Source organism: Podarcis tiliguerta (genome assembly GCF_965153285.1).
Source record: "Podarcis tiliguerta genome assembly, chromosome: 3".
NCBI lineage: Eukaryota > Metazoa > Chordata > Lepidosauria > Squamata > Lacertidae > Podarcis > Podarcis tiliguerta.
Genome location: NC_139536.1, coordinates 45,464,651 through 45,485,037, shown reverse-complemented (window position 1 = coordinate 45,485,037; position 20,387 = coordinate 45,464,651). Strand labels below are relative to the sequence as shown.

The 20,387-nt window shown below is 41.5% G+C and overlaps 3 protein-coding genes and 1 long non-coding RNA gene across 8 annotated transcripts in view; 2 read left to right on the top strand and 2 right to left on the bottom strand.

Moving 5' to 3' along the window:
- The window catches only part of SLC35F3 (solute carrier family 35 member F3), a 97,255-nt gene extending 87,920 nt beyond the window's left edge, over positions 1-9,335 (top strand). For all 4 annotated transcript variants that reach the window (XM_083433912.1, XM_083433911.1, XM_083433913.1 and 1 more), the window contains 4 exons: positions 2,126-2,251; positions 5,011-5,203; positions 5,887-5,976; positions 7,484-9,335. In XM_083433912.1, coding sequence (XP_083290038.1) covers positions 2,126-2,251; positions 5,011-5,203; positions 5,887-5,976; positions 7,484-7,728 — 654 coding nt within the window. In that variant the 3' untranslated portion in view covers positions 7,729-9,335. The remainder of the gene's footprint in view (positions 1-2,125; positions 2,252-5,010; positions 5,204-5,886; positions 5,977-7,483) is intronic.
- On the bottom strand, positions 8,709-15,741 carry LOC310674584. Its single transcript, XR_014509655.1, has 3 exons — positions 15,595-15,741; positions 14,026-14,109; positions 8,709-8,810 (listed from the first exon to the last, which is right to left on the bottom strand). It is a non-coding gene; the product is annotated as an uncharacterized lncRNA (long non-coding RNA).
- A 48-nt stretch (positions 15,742-15,789) lies between these two features.
- COA6 (cytochrome c oxidase assembly factor 6) lies at positions 15,790-18,901 on the top strand. 2 transcript variants are annotated; one of them, XM_083433940.1, is made up of 3 exons: positions 15,790-15,931; positions 17,716-17,861; positions 18,396-18,901. In XM_083433940.1, exons 2-3 carry the CDS (start codon positions 17,718-17,720, stop codon positions 18,489-18,491), a joined length of 240 nt encoding a protein of 79 aa, XP_083290066.1. In that variant the 5' UTR covers positions 15,790-15,931; positions 17,716-17,717; the 3' UTR covers positions 18,492-18,901. The 2 variants fall into 2 exon arrangements, with proteins under 2 accessions (XP_083290066.1, XP_083290065.1); XM_083433939.1 differs by lacking the exon at positions 15,790-15,931 and adding an exon at positions 15,938-16,373.
- A 190-nt stretch (positions 18,902-19,091) lies between these two features.
- The window catches only part of TARBP1 (tRNA guanosine 2 -O-methyltransferase TARBP1), a 33,647-nt gene continuing 32,351 nt past the window's right edge, over positions 19,092-20,387 (bottom strand). Inside the window, exons 29-30 of the mRNA XM_083433875.1 lie at positions 20,106-20,242; positions 19,092-19,438 (exon numbers count right to left, since the gene is read on the bottom strand). Coding sequence (XP_083290001.1) covers positions 19,279-19,438; positions 20,106-20,242 — 297 coding nt within the window. The 3' untranslated portion in view covers positions 19,092-19,278. The remainder of the gene's footprint in view (positions 19,439-20,105; positions 20,243-20,387) is intronic.

Genomic DNA, 20,387 nt, shown 5'->3' with positions numbered 1-20,387 from the left:
ATTGAAAGCTGTAATGTTCTTGGTAAAGCTGAATTAACATTACTTCCTTCTCCTGGAACATTGCCAGCTTTCCCTTGAGTAAATGATAAATGGTAAATTAAAGGCAAAGGGAGCCCTGACTGTTAAGTCCAGTCACAGATGACTCTGGGGTTGTGGTGCTCATCTTGCTCTATAGGCCGAGGGAACCGGCGTTGGTCCGAAGACAGCTTCCAGGTCATGTGGCCAGCATGGCTAAGCTGCTTCTGGCGAACCAGAGCAATGCACAGAAACACTGTTCACCTTCCCGCCAGACCTATTTATCTACTTGCACTTTGACGTGCTTTTGAACTGCTAGGTTGGTAGAAGCAGGGACCAAGCAACGGGAGCTTAACAGTAGCATTTCAATATTCTTCCTGTAAAACAATGCCTATATCTCTAATAGTAGCTTAGAATCAATCATACTATTGGTCCATCTAATTCAGTACTATATAATGATGATAACAATAATTTATTATTTATACCCCACCCATCTGGCTGCGGAAGGAGGGTTTTGTAAGCCCATGGCACAGATCCCACTCAATCCTAATCCCCCCCCCCCACTAGGGGCTTGATCAGGCCAATTCACTCCCCCCCCACACACACTACTTTCCTCCCCACTGTCCTTAACTGATGCTTTAACATTATGTACACCCTGGAACCAATTGGTCCTATAAAGTTGTTGTTGTTTTTTAATGCATTTTATTCAGTTTGCAAACTTATATTCTTCCACAACATCCTTGGAATTCATTTTTAGATGACCCTCCTTTGCTTCCAAACTGAAAGACACTAAGCTATTAGTTCTATTAGAAAAAAATCTTACTGGTTTTGAGGCAACTCAGTTAATAACTGACTGTAGCTTACACACAATGAATAGTTTTAAATTTACAGTATTTTCACTTCTTTTCTGAACATGTTAAACGCAATACTCTTCCTGTGGCTTTCTTTTAAAGCAGGGATGGCATAACTAGTTGTGGCCCTCTGGACTCCCCAAAAAAGAAAAGGGTGTGTGTGTGTTTTTAAAAAGTTATTGGCTGTGATGCCATGTAAAAAACCACAAGGACCCTCCAATTTTTCCCCCATTTAAATTTTTTTTTCATTTGATCAATTGATCCTTTTCTCTCTCTCTCTTTCTGACTGCACCCACAAGTACCCCACTGTGATATTGTCACATCAAAAGGCATCTTTTCCCTCACCACACCCACTTTTACACTTTGGCCGCACCAACCTTTACATTTCAACCACAACCACTTTGAGATGTAGTGCCTAGAGAATTGAGCATGGCTGAAAAAGGTTAGTCACCTGTTTTTGAAAAAAAAGATATTTTTAAGATCGTTACTAAATGTGCAGAAATAAAGACATGAATTAAGTTTAAATTAGGCATGTAGTCATAGAAAAAAAGTTATGAGAGCAATAATTTATGGGAAGATGGGAATCAAGTAAGGATTAGAAATTCTAGAATGTTAGAGATACTGAAAATATTGAAGAATAGCAAGTATATTGAGAATTCTAAAAATATTAAAGACTGGGTCATAAAGTAGAATGGAAAAGTCAAAAGGTTTTATCCTATCTTCTATTATTCCAATAATTTATGAATAGAGACCATTTTTCAATACATTTATCATTCTGTGTGTTTTGTTTGGCTGTTTAAAATCCTATTTCAGATGCCTTTGCTGCAAATGTTTATGTTCCCCTATAGCACACACGAAAGTTTAGAGATGACTAACCAAACAATTGAGATTTTGATACTTGCAGTAATACTAATGATTGCAATACCCTGTAATTTCTTTGTCATGGAGCATGGTACTTCCAACTGTAGACTGTGAATCAACATGCTCTAGTGACCGTAAAGTTACCCAAGGAATATTGTACAGGGAGATTGTACTTTGAAGAACAATACTCTTGCTTGCTATGTTGGGATTTCATAGAGCCCCACTGTGACTGTTTTTTCACTTCTTTTGCTTTTTTAATACAAGCAATCACTGTTTAAAAGTTCTAATACTGGTCACAGTCTTACAAAAGATACAAATTAGATGTCTTCTTTGTTAAGGTAGTCCTTTTTCCTGGGCTTGAGAGAACATTAACATGTTGCTTCTCTGTATCCAAACAGATTGTGGCTGCTATACTTGCTATTGCAGGGATAGTCATGATGACTTATGCTGATGGATTCCACAGTCATTCAGTTATTGGAATAGCACTTGTTGTGGGATCTGCATCAACATCAGCCCTCTATAAGGTGAGTATGCTTCAGTCTTCTGATGGCGAGAAGGTAATAAATGGGTTCTCTTCCCATTTTATATCTCTCTGTGACATGAAGATCTAGTATGTAATTTGATAAGCTGTGCTTGTTTATGCCTCTTAAGAATCTTACAGTGTTATTTGTTCAGATTGTTGAGAATCTATTCAGTCATGCTTTAGACAGATCAGGGTTGTTTCCCTACTGCGCATAGTGAAAGGCAGACATAAGAATAGTGCATGGAAGAGAAATGTCTGCCACCAGCTGGTGGTTTAAATCCTTTGCTGTCATTTTCTCTGCATTTGATTGAGACGAGCTCTTTCCATTGCCTTCTTTCCATTGCTGTCTTATTTCGGTGGAACAGCTATCCGGCAGGTTGCCTGTGGGTGTTAGGAGAACAGCAGCCGAAATTTAAATATAGAACCTTCTGGTCCATAATTGAGTCAGCATAAGGAGCAGAAAATATGGCTACAGTAGCCAGCTCTGTTTGCAGAAGCACTTCTGCTATTCTGTCTATAACACTCCTTCATGTCAAATCAGAATGCTGTCAGGATAACAAAAAAGAAGAGGGTTGGAAAGAGGGAGGTAAACACCATTAATACTGATTGTATAAAAATAAGTTAGTAGGCACCAGAATAAGCAGGGCTCTTTAGTACATTAGCTACATGATTGGGGATAAATAGCCATACGAGCTTCTTAGTAGAGCTGTGGGGGGGAGGCGTTGATTTTTGCAGGACTCCAGAACAGAAACTTTATACAGTGTTCCCTTCATGACCTGAAGCAAGCCTTCTGAAAGTAATTGGGGGCAGCAGATGTCATCCAATGTCATGTTAGCATATCACTCCTAAGCAAAGTTGTCAAAATTAATTTTCTGTGTATCTGCTGTTCATCTAAAGGCTTGCACTCATTCTTCTTACAGTGTATAGTGAAGAAATAGCCACAGTGTAATGCCAACAATTATACCTGGCAGGTCCTGGGGGTGGTGGATAGTTATCACAGGCAGCAATCAAAATATGCCATTTAGAGAATAATGGTTTCAGTATCAAGAACAGTGGAAGGTGTCCTAGCATAGCCTTGAGCTATTCAGTGCCTTGTGCCACTTTGTATGATACATGTCATAAAGGTAAGAGCAGCAGCAGCAGCAGCAGCAGCACACTGCTAACTCAGTAGCCTTCTGAGTGCCAAGTGCACTGAATCAGCAAATCTGTCACTCACAAGCAATACGGGAATCTATGGCTTATGCATATGCTAGGCCGAATAGCAGATCCAGAGATAGCACGAGTGGCACAATCCAAAACAGGGTCTATAGCACAATACCCTCACATTAGTCAGCTTTCTTCCTTGAGGGACCTTTGCTCCAATTTCTGTTTCTACATTCCAGTATTAAATCAGCTGAGGTTGGAGCAATAATATTGTTGTGGAAATCATAACAATAATATCTGCTGCTCTTCGAAGCAGTGCAGAATGAATTATGTATATCTCTTTCCACTGGCAACAACACTTTATCTAAACTGCATGTCACCTTTGGGTGAAGCAACTCCCCATTTTTAATGGTGCCTTGTGGTAAAAACACAAAGCTGACAAAGCCTGAAGCTACTAAGGATTGGCATTTGCAACTGCAGGCCTATCATTGGCAATGGGCTTTAGAGTTCCTGAGTAATAAATATGAGGTAAAGGTTCAGTGGACTATAGGCAGTTTGCATTAAAGAATTGCATCGGTTTAGTGAAATTAGCATCCTAGCTAGAAAGTTGCTACATGTTAGTTGCAGTGGTGCAGACACATACACAAGACCATGTAAGATAATTTGCAAGTTCCTTGGAAGAACCTAAAAACAATTTGTATTCATTACCCCTAAGTCTTAAACTCATCAGGTTGGATGCAGTCTTATGTTATTTGCATTTAGATCCCCTTAAAATCAGTTAAACATGACTTACATCCCATAGGTGTTAGTGGGAAATAAGGGCATTTTAATATTGATCCAATCCATTAGGATTGCCACCAGTTCCCTAACATTCCCTAACATTGCTGCCATAAAGGTAAAGGGATCCCTGACCATTAGGTCCAGTCGTGGCCGACTCTGGGGTTGCAGCTCTCATCTCACTTTATTGGCCGAGGGAGCCGGCGTACAGCTTCCGGGTCATGTGGCCAGCATGACTAAGCCGCTTCTGGCGAACCAGAGCAGCACACGGAAACGCCGTTTACCTTCCCGCCGGAGCGGTACCTATTTATCTACTTGCACTTTGATGTGCTTTCGAACTGCTAGGTTGGCAGGAGCAGGACCAAGCAACGGAAGCTCACCCCGTCGCGGGGATTTGAACCGCCGAACTTCTGATTGGCAAGCCCTAGGCTCTGTGGTTTAACCCACAGCACAACCCGTGTCCCTTAACATTGCTGCCATAGCAGGTAATTAAATACCTGTTCTCAGGCTGGCATAAGATCATATAGATCCTTAACGACACCAACACATTCCCAAACTGAGCTGTTTTCAGCCCCATCTCCAGTGAAGCACTGATGACATTGTAACCATGGTGGCAGTAAGCCCCATCATTCATAGCTATTTCTTACTCGTTCACAGAATACAGAAAGCACTAACCTGCCTTTGCATGATGGCACAACCTGTATATTCTCTATCCACTACGATGTTAGCACAGGGAAAACATGATTTAAATAGGAAATTATATGCTTTGAATTAAGGTTTTAAAACCAAATATAGATGAAGAAACCTGGTTTTCAATCTGTTTATCTTTCTGTGTTACAGGTTTTGTTTAAGCTTCTCCTGGGGAGTGCTAAATTTGGGGAAGCTGCCTTATTTTTGTCAGTGTTAGCGGTCTTCAATGTACTTTTTGTTACCTGTATTCCTATCATCCTTTACTTTACCAAAGTTGAATACTGGAGTTCTTTTGATGACATTCCTTGGGGAAGCATTTGCGGATTTTCAGTCCTATTATTGAGTAAGTGAATGCTGCGTTTCTGATAATCTTCCAATAATAGCAGTGCCTCTGACCCCCTGCCAGACCAGCATAGCCAACTGGGCTGGATTGAACCCTGCTGAATCAGGCCAAAGGTTCTTCTAGTATAGCATCCTGTGTCCCATAGTGGCCAACCATGCACCTAAGAGAAGCCCCACAGGAGGACAGGAGCGCCCTCTTGCTGTTGTTCCTCAGCAACTGATATTTTGAGGCATTCTGCTCCGATTCTTGAGGTACCATACAGCTATTGAGAACCTTATCCTCCATGAATGTGTCTAATCCCTTTTTAAAGACATCTAAGTTTATGGCCTTCACAACACCTTGCTTCTGTAAGTTCTGTAATGTAACAATGTGCTATGTGAAATACTTCCTATTGCCTAACTTTAATCTCCACCTTCAGTCATCTTTTTCAACACCCCAAATCAAATTGCATATCTGCTGGAACTTTTCCTTTTTATACAAGAAGTTAGACATGAGGAACGTCTTTATAAGGGCAAAATCCAGAGAATTTCGATAGATTTTAATCTTTACACTTTTTACTAGCAAATGTTCACACTGGTATAAATGAGACTGCTTAAAGTGAACTAATTAAACCTGCATGACTAAAGAGGATTGGTTTTACAACTGCTCTCTCAAAAGTGAAATAATTTTGTTTCTTATTTCAGCATTCAATATTTTATTAAATTTTGGGATTGCTATTACATATCCTACCTTGATATCTCTTGGAATTGTACTAAGTGTACCTGTAAATGTCGGTAAGAATGCTTTTTAAGAATTTGAATTATAAGTGCATGTATGTATAGCATATACTTGGTTTATACCAAAAGAACGACAGAGTTCTTATTCTTCCTATATGCAAGTAATATAATTTTATAGTATTTGTCTTTAGATTAACAAATTAAGAATGTCAAAATAAATTGATTTCAAGCATTTATCTCTAATTTTCTACTGGCACAATAATGAGGTTTTATGCATGTCCCATTTATTTCGGTGCCAGGTGTGAAAGTGATGGTTTGAAAAAGTAAATCGATTCCTAATTATATATTAATCATTAATCATATTCAAAAAAATGCAAAAAGATAGCCATTTCAGTAGACAATATGAGCCTTGAGAGTATGAATGCAAGTTTTGAGTGGGGGAATCTGTAAGGAATAAGCAGTTTAAAATACCCATCCTAAACTACTAGTAGCTGTAAGATCAAACTCAGGGTTCATCCACACTTCAGCTTGTCCCGTACCCAGAAAGGAAAACTGATTGATGTTTGCTCTGATTCAACAGTAAACAGCAGGTTTACTGGGGGAAAGCAGCGGGACAAGCAGAAGGTGACTCCTCAGTGAGATAAAAAGCAGTATCTGATAGGTACTTTTGGCTGGAGCTTAAAAGGTAAAGGGACCCCTGACCATTAGGTCCAGTCGCGAACGACTCTGGGGTTGCGGTGCTCATCTAACTTTACTGGCCGAGGGAGCCGGCGTGCAGCTTCCGGGTCATGTGCCAGCATGACAAAGCCGCTTTTGGTGAACTAGAGCAGCGCACGGAAACACCATTTACCTTCCTGCAGGAGCGGTACCTATTTATCTACTTGCACTTGACATGCTTTCGAACTGCTAGGTTGGCAGGAGCTTATGACCGTGCTATTTCTGCAATATTCTTTAGCACCTAATGACATTCAAGCTTAATTGATTGAGGTTTCTGGAAGTGTGATCATCTCTATCAGAAAACCCTTCTGTCACAAATTAGGCCCTGTCACAAATTAGCCTCCATAACCCCAGTGTGCTCCAAACAGAGAAGAGGAGCACTATACCCATAAAGCAATCCTCTCAAATGTTTTGAAACAAGGTATCTAAACCACATGCAACAGGAGAAGACCAAACAGGCTTCTAGGCAACTTATTTCTTTAGGATTTATATTTCACCCTGCATCGTGTATGAACTTGATTTGAGGAAAAATTAACTGCCGCTGCTTGCATAATCTAACCCAAATGCAAGAAGCAAATGAATGAGAAATGCTTTATACCAGCAAGAGTACCTACAAGAATACATGCCCTTGAGCATGCATGAACTAGTTCTTTGTATCCAGGCCTTTGCAATATTTAATACCACTGATAATGTTTAGTTTTATCAGTGTTGTTTGGTTGCATGTTTGGGGCCTTAAAGTTGTGAAACTGACTTGAAATGCAGGCTCTTTGCTATTAGTTATGTGATGTTCTGTTGAGTATGTGATACTTTGTACCCTTTAATGATATTAGTTCAATGTTTCATGCAGTTGTTGATCACTACTTGAGTGACATTGAATTCAACAGTGTCCGCGTAATTGCCATTGTCATCATTGGCCTGGGCTTCCTGCTGCTGCTTTTACCAGAGGAATGGGATGAGTGGTTGATAAAGCTCCTCACTCGCCTCAAAGTACGAAAGAAAGAAGAGATACCGGAAGGAAATGGAGACATTGTTTCAGGATTACAAAATAAAAGCAGGAGAACACGCCCATCCATGTCATCATTCTCACATTAATGTTGTTTTTTTATGGAAAGTCTTTAACGTTATATGCTATAATTCACAGATCTTTTCTTGCAAAGCACATATGTTCAATACAGTGTACATAGATGTACAGTTTTGATAATAATAGAGTCTGAGGCATCACGTTTCAGCATGTCCAAATTGCTTGCACTGTTTCACATCATATATTTCACTTGAGAGAACTCATTTAAAAAGGCAAAAACAGAATTCTTTTTAAATGAATGTAACGTATAAATGAATTATATTGCGTATATTGTTTTAATGATCAATCATCATGAAAAGCAGGGCATATAATTTGAACATTAAGTACTGAATGACACATCGCACACTGTGATTTACAAATATATATAATATATATAGAGAGAAAAACAGATGCTATACTATGTCATAAGCTTATTTTTTAAACAGAGCTGTACTCTATAAATGTTTTCATATAAACCAAAAGAAAATCTTTTGGTGGGGGGGTGGGGGAGAAAATGGGGAGGGGGGAATTGCTGTGTGAATATTAGTGCCCTTGGTGCCAGAGCAGAGTCCGGATAAAATGTTAAGTTTTGCACAAAAGCATGAAGGTGAAAGCAGTCAAGAGTATCAGGGCACCATTAGCCAGGAATTTTTCCTGTGAAAGCCGCATTGAAGTGAATAGCAGGTGTGCAAGAACATGGCAGGCTTCTTCCTGCGTGGTGTCTTGCATGACTCCCATCCATCTCAATAGAGTTTGTGCAGGAAAAGTTCTCTGGGGTAGTGCATCCAATCTTTGTAACTGTGCATGATGACTGCAATCCATGCTTTTTCTCATGCAAGGGAAAATACAGTGCCTTCTACAGAAATCTAGTCCATTGTCTGTGTAGAATTAGGTCACACTGCAAGTTGCTTCTGCATTGGTCTTTACAACATGAAAAGTTTCTTCTGCAGACACAGTGCTCTTGAAACTCCCAAAGAAATCAATGAGTGCCTGCTTCAAGCCACTGATTAATGGGAGTACTGAACACTTGGGGACTTCAAGGTCTCTTGCTAGGTCAGATTTGCTTCCCACTTACATGGGTCTTCAGGTGGGACTCTCCTCCTGATCTGTATTTCTGTGAGTGTGAAAAGAATCAAGCCCTGCATGTAAGAACCTTGCTTAAAAACCAACAATAAAGCTAGCAGCCACTTACAGGGAACACAGTTTATGATGTATACAAAAGGGGACTAAGAGGTGAATCGCCACTTGCTTTTATTACATTGCTTTGAGGGTGGTTTTTTTTAAAGACACACAAGATACTAACATCAAACCTAACACTTTTTACAAAACTTGTAAGCACCAAGCTGTTTACTTCTACAATTTAGGTTCGCCATTAAATTTCTATCTGTGATAGACTATGTGATATGTACAAAGAAAGAGGCAAAGGTTATAGTTTACTATTTTTGAAGTTTACATTGCTACATACAAATTAAAAATGTTATTTTGAAATGTTGCCATAACCCAATGGTACATGCTGTCTCTGTGGCATTTTTACATGTCAAATGGAGGTGGTGTTCACTTCTCAAATTTTTATTGAATCAATTTCAGATTCAATTATTTGCTTGACAAAACTAATAAAACTACTGAAAGTTCATACCAAGTCAATGGCTTCTGCTTCTGTTTCCCATCTTCTGGTGAGATACTGTGCTATTTTTACTAAGAAATATTTTACTTGTGTGGAAGTGACAAAAGAAAAGAAAGGGATAACAAGCCCAGTGCTGTGACCCTGAAAAATTCTTTCTCCAGGTTGTTTCAGCTACACTGATTTTGTTTATATCAAAAAAGACTTAAGTGGGAAGAGCAGTACTTCAAGGGAGCCATGGAGATGCAGAGCCACAGATCTGCAGGCACAACCATAGCCCTGTCAGCTCTTTCTGTATAAGAACGAAGATGGGGTGGGCATTTTCTTTTCTTTTCTTTTCAAAACTGCATCAGCTCCAGTCCAGAGTAGTAGATGGGGCCCAGGAGCTGAACTGGCTTACAACAAAATGGATCCATGGTCCAGCCCAGCTCCAGCCCCAACCCAGACCCTGTAACACCCCACTTGGGAGCCACCCCCTGGACCAATGTCTCTCTCACTATACTTGCTGAGGCCACAGTGGGGAGCTCTGTGGTGGGCAGAGGCTAGTGAGCAGGGCTATTCACTGAATCCTACACACACACACACACACACACACACACACACACACACACCAGCAGTATGGTTGGGGGTTAGAACTGCAGCCTCAATATTTTAAATACACTTGGGAATAGTTAAGGGAGTAAGGTGTACCTAATTTTTGCTAGAGTGCGCCCATATTTTTCTAGTTTTCGAGACCTATCAGTGCATCACTGACCCGAAACACTATGCATAGCCAACATTGTACTAGTGGTAGATGTAGCATGCAGATAAGAAGGACCTCCCCAAAGATCTAGATACCAAATAGTAATACAAATTTATCTACGCAATTTATTATTTCCTTCCTTTGTCTTGTACATTTCTTAAATTAAAAGCTAGGTTGAAAATGTTATCCAGGACATGCAGCCCAGCCAGCCATGTGAGCAATGAGTTATATAACACCCTGTTAGTCGGCAAGATTTAGGTGATAGGAAAAAAGCCTGAATGTGGTTGTTCTATTTGTTAATATTTCAAAACCTTTTAGAAATTATTCTAAGCAAGTGTGCTATGTATACATACTGTCTAGAGATTTTACATATCTGTAATTCCCCCTCCCCTGCCCACCAAAAAATAAAGATAGTTGCCAGAATTAATCTGCACAGTTCAAATGAAAAATGTGAGCCATTTGCTTATTCAAGTGTGCATTAATTCATATGGAGTATGTGCAACTAAGATCAAAGCAAGGGTGTTAATATTCTGACTCACTCAAAACAGAACAGTCCTCTGTTCAAATGTCAACAGAACAGGGCATTTATTTTGTTCTTGCATGCACTAATGGAAATTAGGTTTCTAAAACAGAACAGGAAAATGTGTGCAGTAGTTAAACTCTTTTCTACAACAATTTACCAGCCTCATGGATTGTTTTATTCTATTTAGAAACTCTGCTCAAGTCCTGAACACACACAATAAGTAGATCTTCCTGAAAACAGTGCTACTTACTCCCAAGGAACTTGAGAGCTGTAGTAGTTTGGCCCAGCAGCCCTGTCCAGCATCCAGTGCAAGATTTATGGAATGATGCTATGGAACACCTCAGCCCTTGACTTTGGAACTGTGGGCCAGCCTGCCTACCTTCTTTGCTTATACAAGAGAATTGGTGGTTGCTACTGTGCCTGTGCCCTGGAGAAGGATCGAGATGGAGACAGACACAGGTGAGAGCTTCAGCTAAGAGCAGCAGTCCAGCTCCTAGCACAACCTTGTGCCATCAAATTAGTACTTACTGGGAGAAGAGGGAAATCTGAGGGCATGAGGCTCCTAGATGTTATGCTGCATGCATAGCAAAATGCCACTTAAACTGCAGTAAAACAAGGCTTTCTTTGAGCCACTGCAACTACAACTAAACTAGTACTGAAAGATACTGTAGTCGGTGGTACTCCATGGTGTATAGGTAGTTTCCTATGGCAACAAGGAATTTTCAGTGAAAGCAATGGCATTAATTCAAAGACCCGCGCATCTTTTCACATACTGATACTGCATTGTTAAAGCACAACAGACCTGCACTTGAAATGGCTAGTTTATTTAGCTACTTAGCCGTCTTCAGATTCTTATTACTATCTGAGAAAGGTTATACAATGACTTGGATATAAGGAGCTTCCATTATCTAAAAGCCATTCTCAGCATGAAGACTGCCGCTCAGCATGATCCCTTACCAAAATAGTTTTCAGGGCAATACAATAGGCACACAAAAAATGAGGCTGCACTCTGCTGGGAAGTTTTAATACTAAGCAGAGCATGATAACTATTGAAAAATTAACAGAAGTTTAAAAACTCTAATTGAAAACCCTAAAGTGAATCTGAAATTCAAATTTATGTAAATTAAAATATACCTTTTTTGTTGAAAGCAGTACTTGGCAACTTTTTTAGCTGTCACATTCACAGTAGGCATAGTATAATTATGGTGCTGGAGGAGACTCTTGAGAGTCCCATGGACTGCAAGAAGATCAAACCTATCCATTCTTAAGGAAAGAAGCCCTGAGTGCTCATTGGAAGGACAGATCGTGAAGCTGAGGCTCCAATACTTTGGCCACCTCATGAGAAGAGAAGACTCCGTGGAAAAGACCCTGATGTTGGGAAAGATGGAGGGCACAAGAAGAAGGGGACGACAGAGGACGAGATGGTTGGATAGTGTTCTCGAAGCTACCAGCATGAGTTTGACCAAACTGCGGGAGGCAGTGGAAGACAGGAGTGCCTGGCGTGCTCTGGTCCTTGGGGTCACGAAGAGTCGGACACGACTAAACGACTAAACAACAACAACAAATATGAATCAGTAGACTTGCTTATGGGGTAGGCTGTCAGCCACAAGAAGAAGTACTCACCTAGATAGATGAAGTTGCTTTGTTATGTCAGACTATTCATTGCCAGACAGCACCCCCCATGATACATAGCTTGGCTCAGGGAATATAAGTATAGAGTTAGTTTGACTAGGAGCTTTCTTTCTTTAAAAATGTCATCATCTACCATTGCCAAGGAACTTCTCTTGAATTCACATGAACAAGAAGCATTAAGTTAGTGTTATATTCCAGGTAGATTCTGTAATGAGAGGGAAGTCCCTGCTCCAGTAACAACCCTGTAGTGTGGGCTAATAGTCTTGAGGGATCTGTCCTAGTCCTTTCTCTCTGCTGCCACTGCTTGCTTATGCATCATCAAGGTCTTACTGTGGTCTCCTCAAGAGCTCTGGCTTGGCAACTTCAGCCCGTCTCGTCTCCACTTTCCTAGGCACATTAACAATCAGTAGCATAGGCCTTGAGTGTGTTCAGCTCTAATTAAGCAGTTTATTCAAATGGAGTATGTATTAAAAAAAAAAGGCAGAAGGGGAGAAATCGCAAGTGTGCAGCTCAAAATACTAGAATATTGGTTTAACATAACCCTACACTTAATCCAAACTAACACTGCAAACTTACTCTCACTGGTCACCTCTGGCACTGGCAGCTTCAGGCATGAGCTGCACATTGGGGAAATCAAGAGGGGCAAAGGCTGAATGGCCACAGACCCCTTTATAAGGGTTTAGATTTTAGTGACAAGTGGTAGCTTCAGGAATTAGGGGAGATGGTAGGCAGCTCCTGGGGGCAGTAAAAGAGGGTTATCAGTGGTAGAAATTACCCCCTGGGTTACACTATATTCTTGCTGGTCAGGATTTAATCAATGACTTTGTACACTGGAAGAGGGATCTGCCATCTTCACTAAGGTAATGGGGGAAGAACACCAAACCTGGCCAGATTCTAGCATATCTATCCTGAGGTTTTTGTTCCTTGTATAAATTTAACATGGTTCCTCTGAGAATGACTACTATTCATAGGAAGATGCCTTACATCCTGACAGAGTATTATCACCCATACTATCAGTTCTGAGTAGAAGCCACTCTTCAGGGTCTTGAGCAGAAATTTTTCCCCTCACCTGATTCCTAACCCTTTAAACTGGGGGTGTGGGGATTGAAGATGGGATCTTCTGTTTGCAATGCATGTGCTCTGCCAATGAATTATGGTCACTTCCCTAAATAAGGAAATGAAATACGCCTGGGATATTTATTTATTTATTTATTTACCTATATAAAAGTTGAAGCTAATTTTTAATAATGCACAGGTCTCATTCTTCCTTTAGAAAGCTCAGAGGAGCTTACATGAGGCATCCAGTGGTCTCCAATCCATCAAATGAAAAGGTATATAATTTGGTAGCTTCATCATTGCTATAGGATTTAATGTAAAACATTAATTGGGCCTATTCTGACCACTAGGAGTTATTTATATGGGAATACATAGGACTCATTGCAACAGAGAGATGCTATTTTCATGTAAACCATGACAGAGCAACTCATTCTATAAGACAATGAGGGAAAAAAGATCAGAAGGGCATCCTCTTCCAGACAGGGGAGCTTGTCTATAGAGTTACCCACTCTGCATTTTCTCCAGCCACTAAGTATCAACAATATTGCTTTAGATTTATGCCCCACAGACAGCAAATTATCAACAAGCCACCAATTTTCTACAGAAAATCATACAGCAAAATAAAAAGAAGAACCTAAACAAAGCAACTACATGTATGCCAACTAAAAAGATAATATCCTGGGAGTTCAAAAGTGGCATAGACCACATATAATTTTAATTATAATCATTCAATACTTTTCAAGATCAACTCTTACCTCAATGCTGTGAAAAAGCCACACAGTTCAGAAGTGCAGCTCCTTGGTTCCCATGGAAACGAGCCAGCACTTCTTACTGTTCCACTAGTAGAATGTAAAGGTGTGTGGGGTTTACAATCAGTTTAGGAAACTGATAAATTATTAAGACACTGGTTGCTTTGGTTTCAGTCACTAGACCAAAAGACCATTCTGTCCAGCACCTGCCTCAGAACAGGGTCAGCAGCAGCCAAGGGTGAAAACTTGAATAAAACATGGAGGGGGGGAGATAATCACATGATGCAGCACACACACTCAACACTATTTGAATGGCAATACCCATCAACTTTGGGGGAGCCAGCCCCCCTCAAATATTTTATTTGGGGGTGGTGAAGGGACTTTGGGCCCTAGGAGTTGGCTCCTATGTCAGAAGCTCCCCCTCCCTCAAATGCCACAATCCCATTCACAATACTAGAAGTAAAGAGCAGGAATCAAGCTTCACCACCAAGATACCCGCAGAGCAGATAGATCCAGTTCAGATGCATTGGTCACCCTACAATCATTATTTAATCTGACTTGGGGAGGTGAGCAGAATTGGTCCCAAACCCCATATTGTGATCATTTAGATCAGACTTTAGGCTTAAGGACCCATCTGCTTCAGCATTTTGCTGCTTGGGAGGAGAGAGTTCACTCACACACAAAGGGAAGATTTTTGTAACTCTCAGCCTTTAGAAATAATAGGCTGTGACTGAATTGAGAAAATCTACTCAGACTTGGGGAAGTAGTTGTTTTTGTGAGAGGAACTTCCCCATCATTGGTCCTTCAAGGTGTAGCCCGGAACTCCTCGGTTCCTGGGGTCCAAGAATGCTTTTCTCAGGGATGAAATGCAACTCTCAAGCCACCAGCTGGACACTTTGCCCCCCTTAAACTGTCAGAATATGGGGAGTCTGGGCTCCTGTGTTGCTAGATCAACCATAGGCGGCGCTGCGTCCAAACTGAAGCCGCCAGCGCTGCTGCTAAATCAGGAGGAATTAATAAAGTTGTTCCGTTTTGCAGCCGTTTGGGGCCTCGTCTCTGTCGCGACTCACGGAGGTGACCTGACAACTACAAAGCTAAAACCTCCTACAGAATCCCTGCTCGGATGGTGGCGGCAGGCAACCCTTGCGCGACAAAGGGAGGCTGCGCTTTCGGAGCCTCCCGAATTCTCCGCTTCTGTTCCTCGTCTCTTAACAAAATCTGACCTGTCGTGACTTCGAAAAGCGCGCATAGTTCACCACGCACCAGGAAGGATTTTTTTTAAAAAAAACTGGAATTTCACGGGCAGCACAATTGCAAGCACGGCGGGTGCCAAAGTGGCGTAAGGACAGTCCCGTCCGTTTGCTACCAAAATCAGCTGCAAATGTCAATTTAATTGGTCTGCTTCCATCCTCAAAAAAGCCCCACCTGCTAATGCAGACGCCGCTGCTTTAACACTGAAACTTAAAAAAAATACATGGTGGCAATTTTGAAGATTTTCACTCGATTGCCGAATTATATTATTGCCATTTATTCGAAAGCACCAGAATATTAACGGCTAAATTAGGGCTTCCAAACCTGTGCGACGCACGAAATGGAACTGCAATTCATGTCTCTTAGGTCACTGCCCTGTCCCAGGGCTTCATCCTGAGGCCATTTGTTTTCCCGCCCGCAGAGCAGCACTGAAGGGGGCCGGGCAGTAGCCTAGCAACAAAGCCGCCAAGCAAGCTGCGTAAGTGCGCACGCGCAGCCTATAACGCAGCAGGCGGAGAGAGACATCCTCTCTTCTCCGCCTCCGCGTTGTCATAATAAGCTCAGGCGCTCCATGTTAGCTGCGCATGCGCTTCCGGTGTGTTGTGTGTTCGACACCTGGATGCACATCCGGGCTTTTCAAGCTCAGCCGGAAGTGCGGCGGGTAAGTGAAGGCGGCGCGTGTAGAATCCTCACCTTGTCTGGAGGTCGGGAGCCTGGCTTCCCGCAGAGGAGCGGCCGCTTCTGTCGGGCGGGGAGACCCTTCTGAGCGCGAGAAAGCGGGGAGACCCTTCTCAGCCCTTCTGCGGGCGGAGAGGAGGAGGTGACTCCCCAAACTGTAGCAGCCGAGCGTGGAGGGCAAGCAGAGCCTCCTCCGCGCGCTTCCCCTGCCTTGTGCCCACTTGGCATCGCTCTCCAGGCGCGGCGAGGGCGCGGGACTCGGTCACGCGGCGGCGCCTTCCGTGCAGGCGGCTCTGCGGGGCCCCTGGAGGGAAACGGCGGGAGAGACCGCGCGCGCTCCTTTCGGCGATTCACTGCAGAAACTGGACTTTGGGGATAGGTGCCCTGGGGAGCCCCGTTCTTTAGCCCCGAGTTCAGCAGCTCAGGTTGGTCGCGTGCAATGTGGCAAATGCCCAGCAATACAATGCTTTTCTTAAAACTCTTCACCTGACAACCTGGGATTGTTTTATGTGCCCAATGCAGGTGGCAAACTGTAGGGTTTCTAGTGTTCAGTAGTTTTGCACGCTGTTTGTACGACGAACCAGTCTTACATGGTGTTAGTGTTCTTGAAACACTAAGTAACAGTGCACTGTAGACATTGTTGTCTGCTTTTAAGAAGATCGCGTTTCGGAGAACTTATGAAATGGTGCCTCCTTAAACATAAGGTGTGTCAGGTTTTTTTACTACAGTTAAAATCTCTGGGCTTTAGACTCTGCTGTGAACCAAACAATACCAACCTTGGAATCTCAGTATATTTATGTAATCGTAAGGCAGATTGTGGCCCACACAATTGCACCCCCTCCAAAGGCTCCCAAAACATAAGCAGCACCTGCTGGATCAGATAGATGGCCCATCTAGTCCAGTGTCTCGATCTTGCATTGGCCAACCAGATGCCCATTGGAAGCGCAAAAGCAGGACATGAGTCGAACAGTGCTTTACATGCTAGAAAAAAGCCAGCTCTAACCCTAGTGAGCTGTAACCAGAAGAGGTGGTGGAAGGTAAGGGCTGCCAGCAGTTGCACCAATGTCCTTATATAAGGGGCAATATATGCAAAGTATGGTAAAGCAAAGCTCAATAAAGCAAGCTATGCCTGAATTTAAATCACCTGAATCTTGGTCAAGAATACTCTCTTAAAATGTGAATACTGTTATTGCTTTCACGAATTCAATTTTTAAGAGATTTCAGCTCTTCACACTCTTTCTGGGTTCTTCTGTCTCCCCTGACCACCAGACCACATTGACTGGACAAGGTTGTGACAGTCCTTTCGGGCAATTACTGTCAGGATCATCTGCTATCTACTGCAGGGCGGGGCAGCTAATTTATGACCCTTTTGATATTGTTGGATTACTGCTCCTATCAGCCCCCATCATGGTCAAGGATGATGGGAGTTGGTAGTCCAACAACCCCTGGGGGGCTGCTGGTTAACCACCCCTATTTTAGCTGTTCACAGTTATACTTCAGATAGCTGACATAGGCCTTGTAACTGTAACAATGTTGACAGGCTACATACAAAGTATCAGACTTCATAGCTATGATTATCTTTTCAATTCAGTATTGCCCCCTTATAAATACAGTGCCTTTCAAAATACTTAAAAAAAACACTAACATTCAATGTTAGACTCAAGTAAAAAACAGTTTAGGTTCAATAAAGTGTAGGATTGGATGGTGACTTGTTAAGTTATGTTAAGTAGTTGAAGAATAACAGCAATCTTTTGTTTCTTGTGACAGAAATGACAGCTCCATCAATGAAGGAAAGGAAGGCTTGCTGGGGAGCTCGGGATGAGTACTGGAAGTGCTTAGATGATAATATGGAAGAGGCATCAAAGTGTGAGAAACTTAGGTGCTCTTTTGAAAATGTGTGTCCACAACAGTGGGTAAGCAGCACAAATTCCCCCCCCCCACCAAATATCCCAGCATCTCCTGATAGGACTGAGAAAGACTTCCTGTCTGAAACCCTGAAGAGTCACTGTAGACAACATTAGGCTATGTCTGACTCTTGTAAGGTGGCTTCCTAGGTTTCCAGTATGTACTTCTCTTTACCAGCAATGAGATAAACCCTATAAACTGGCATAGCACTGATAGGGGTGTAAATTGTAGTGTTCTATATCAAATACCTCAAGGGTTGTGTGAGCATCTCAGAGATATTTGCCTGACCAATTAGGTAGGGTTGATTGTGGCACCCCACATTTCACTGTAAGAAGACATTAGAACTGTTTGGTAGTAGAACTTGGGGAGAATTCTCCCTTAAGGGAGTTGAGGACCCTGAAACGTTCAGAGTAGATCAGCATGGTTACATATCTAGATCTGAAATGCTGCCATGATAATCAAAAGAGGTTCTTCCTGTTTTCATTACACTAGAATTTTACTGTGTCAATCTCATTTCCTAACAGTGATCTTGTTCAAAACAGGTTAAATATTTTGATAGAAGAAGAGATTATCTAAAATATAAAGCAAAGTTGGAAGCAGGAGAATTTCAGCCTTCAGAGACAACTGAGAAGTCATAGCTACTCATCAGCTTTTATAAATACAGCCACGACAAAGGAGCCTGCAGAAGAAGAGCACTTGAGTGATGCTTAAAAGTGTCAGTATCAGTAAAGGACAGTGATGGCCTATAAATAATTTCAAAAGCTATACTTGTTTTTCTGGCATCGGTGTGAAGGCTCCTAGCCTGTATGTACTTTGAAGTGCACAGTGAAGAGAAGAGGCTCCCAACCACACCTCACTGAAGTTGCTACTACCAATAAAGGGCGAATTGGTGCACTGTATCTACTCAAATGTTACATTGTGAGTTCATTACCAGTTTCTTCTTTCAAGTAGTTTCCTTTGCATTAACAGAACACTTACATCCATTTTGATAGTCGATCTTCACAAGTGAATAAATAAAATTAGCCAAATGCTAGTTATTGTGCAGTCATGCCAGTGTACACATTGAGTCTGTTTGCATATTTAGTTGATAAAATAGGAGCATTGCCCCAGCAGCTCTGTGTATGGTTGAAGGGAACCCACAAACTTGAGTTGTCACCCTGCTACAAAATGGTCATTTGGAACCCACCGAAGAAGAATATAAAGAGATGTTTTCAGCAACATAAACTACACCAAGAAACTTGTATACTGAAAGAATATTTATTATCAATGAATATTTCAATACAGTCATGGTTTAAGGCATTTGAGTTCTTTTAAAAAATGAAGGCATGCAAAATACAAAACTTATTCTTTTGTGCAGTATCTCTACTCCATGAATTTCTTAGCACCATCAGAGCAACAGCTTTGACAAGATTCATGTATTTATCTTCATTCTTTTTCCTTGACGATCTGTTGCCTTATATATTCCCAAATGAGCAGAGCTCCACTTACATGGACATTAAGTGACCGGATAACTCCTTGCTGAGGAATTTCTACACAGGTGTCCAACTGCTGAATCAGATTTGCAGGGATTCCCTCATGCTCATTTCTGACAAGAAAAGCACACAAACATTTATCACAATTAGCAGAGGGGGTGCAGTTCAGTCCGAGAGCATCTACTCAGCGTGCAAAAAGACCCAGATTTAATCAAAGGAATATCCAAATAAAATGATACTGGGTAACAAGACCCTGCCTGAGGAGCCACTGCTGCTACTGGGCCAGATAATGTTAATCATATACTTAGTAGAGAAGACAGCACTGTGATACAGTGATAACATTTCCTCAGTCCCCTTTCATAACTAATATTGCTTTTAAGACAGATCAATTGCAATTAATATGACTCCTGCCTCACTTCCTAAAAACAGTGCTCAGTGCTGTTATATGGTGTAATTAGTTGATGTGTCACTGTTTTACATCCATTTCAAGCACATGAAAAATAAGCCTACCGCCCTGTTGAATGGGGAGGACAAAAGTATCTGGAATGAGTGAGTTCTATACCAGGGGACCATCAGAAATAAAACTACAATGATGGACAGCTGGGTGGTTGAGGCCTTCATATATTTCTATTCTAGTCCTATTCAGCCACTACAGTAAATGGGAACAACAATTACAGCTGATCTTTTCATTTTCCTCAAACTCTACAATTCTCAGCTTTCACTACCAAAAAATTATTTAGAATCATGTTATATTTAAAAAGTTTTGGTTTTTTTATTTACCCCAGCAGCAAGAGGGATTTCTCTGGAAAACAATATTCTGTCAGATCACAACTTTTAGCCGTTTGCTCTACACCTATTATAGTGTAGCCTTCCATTTTCTTCTGCTCCAAATAATCAGCAAGCTGGAATGGCTTTACCTGCACATTTATTTATTTTTTAAAAAGTGAGATTAGTTTAGAAATGTTTGAATGCAAACCTCTATTAATATAGTACAAATAGCTGTATCAGTCAAAGCATGTCAGATTTTGATCAGTTGAAAGGCTAACATCATGTAGAGTGATA

Excerpts from the sequence above, each read along its gene's own strand:
- COA6 (XM_083433940.1), top strand. The coding sequence starts at position 17,718 with ATGACAGCTCCATCAATGAAGGAAAGGAAGGCTTGCTGGGGAGCTCGG. Across the intron at positions 17,862-18,395 it reads ATGTGTGTCCACAACAGTGG|GTTAAATATTTTGATAGAAG; the intron begins GTAAGCAGCACA and ends TGTTCAAAACAG.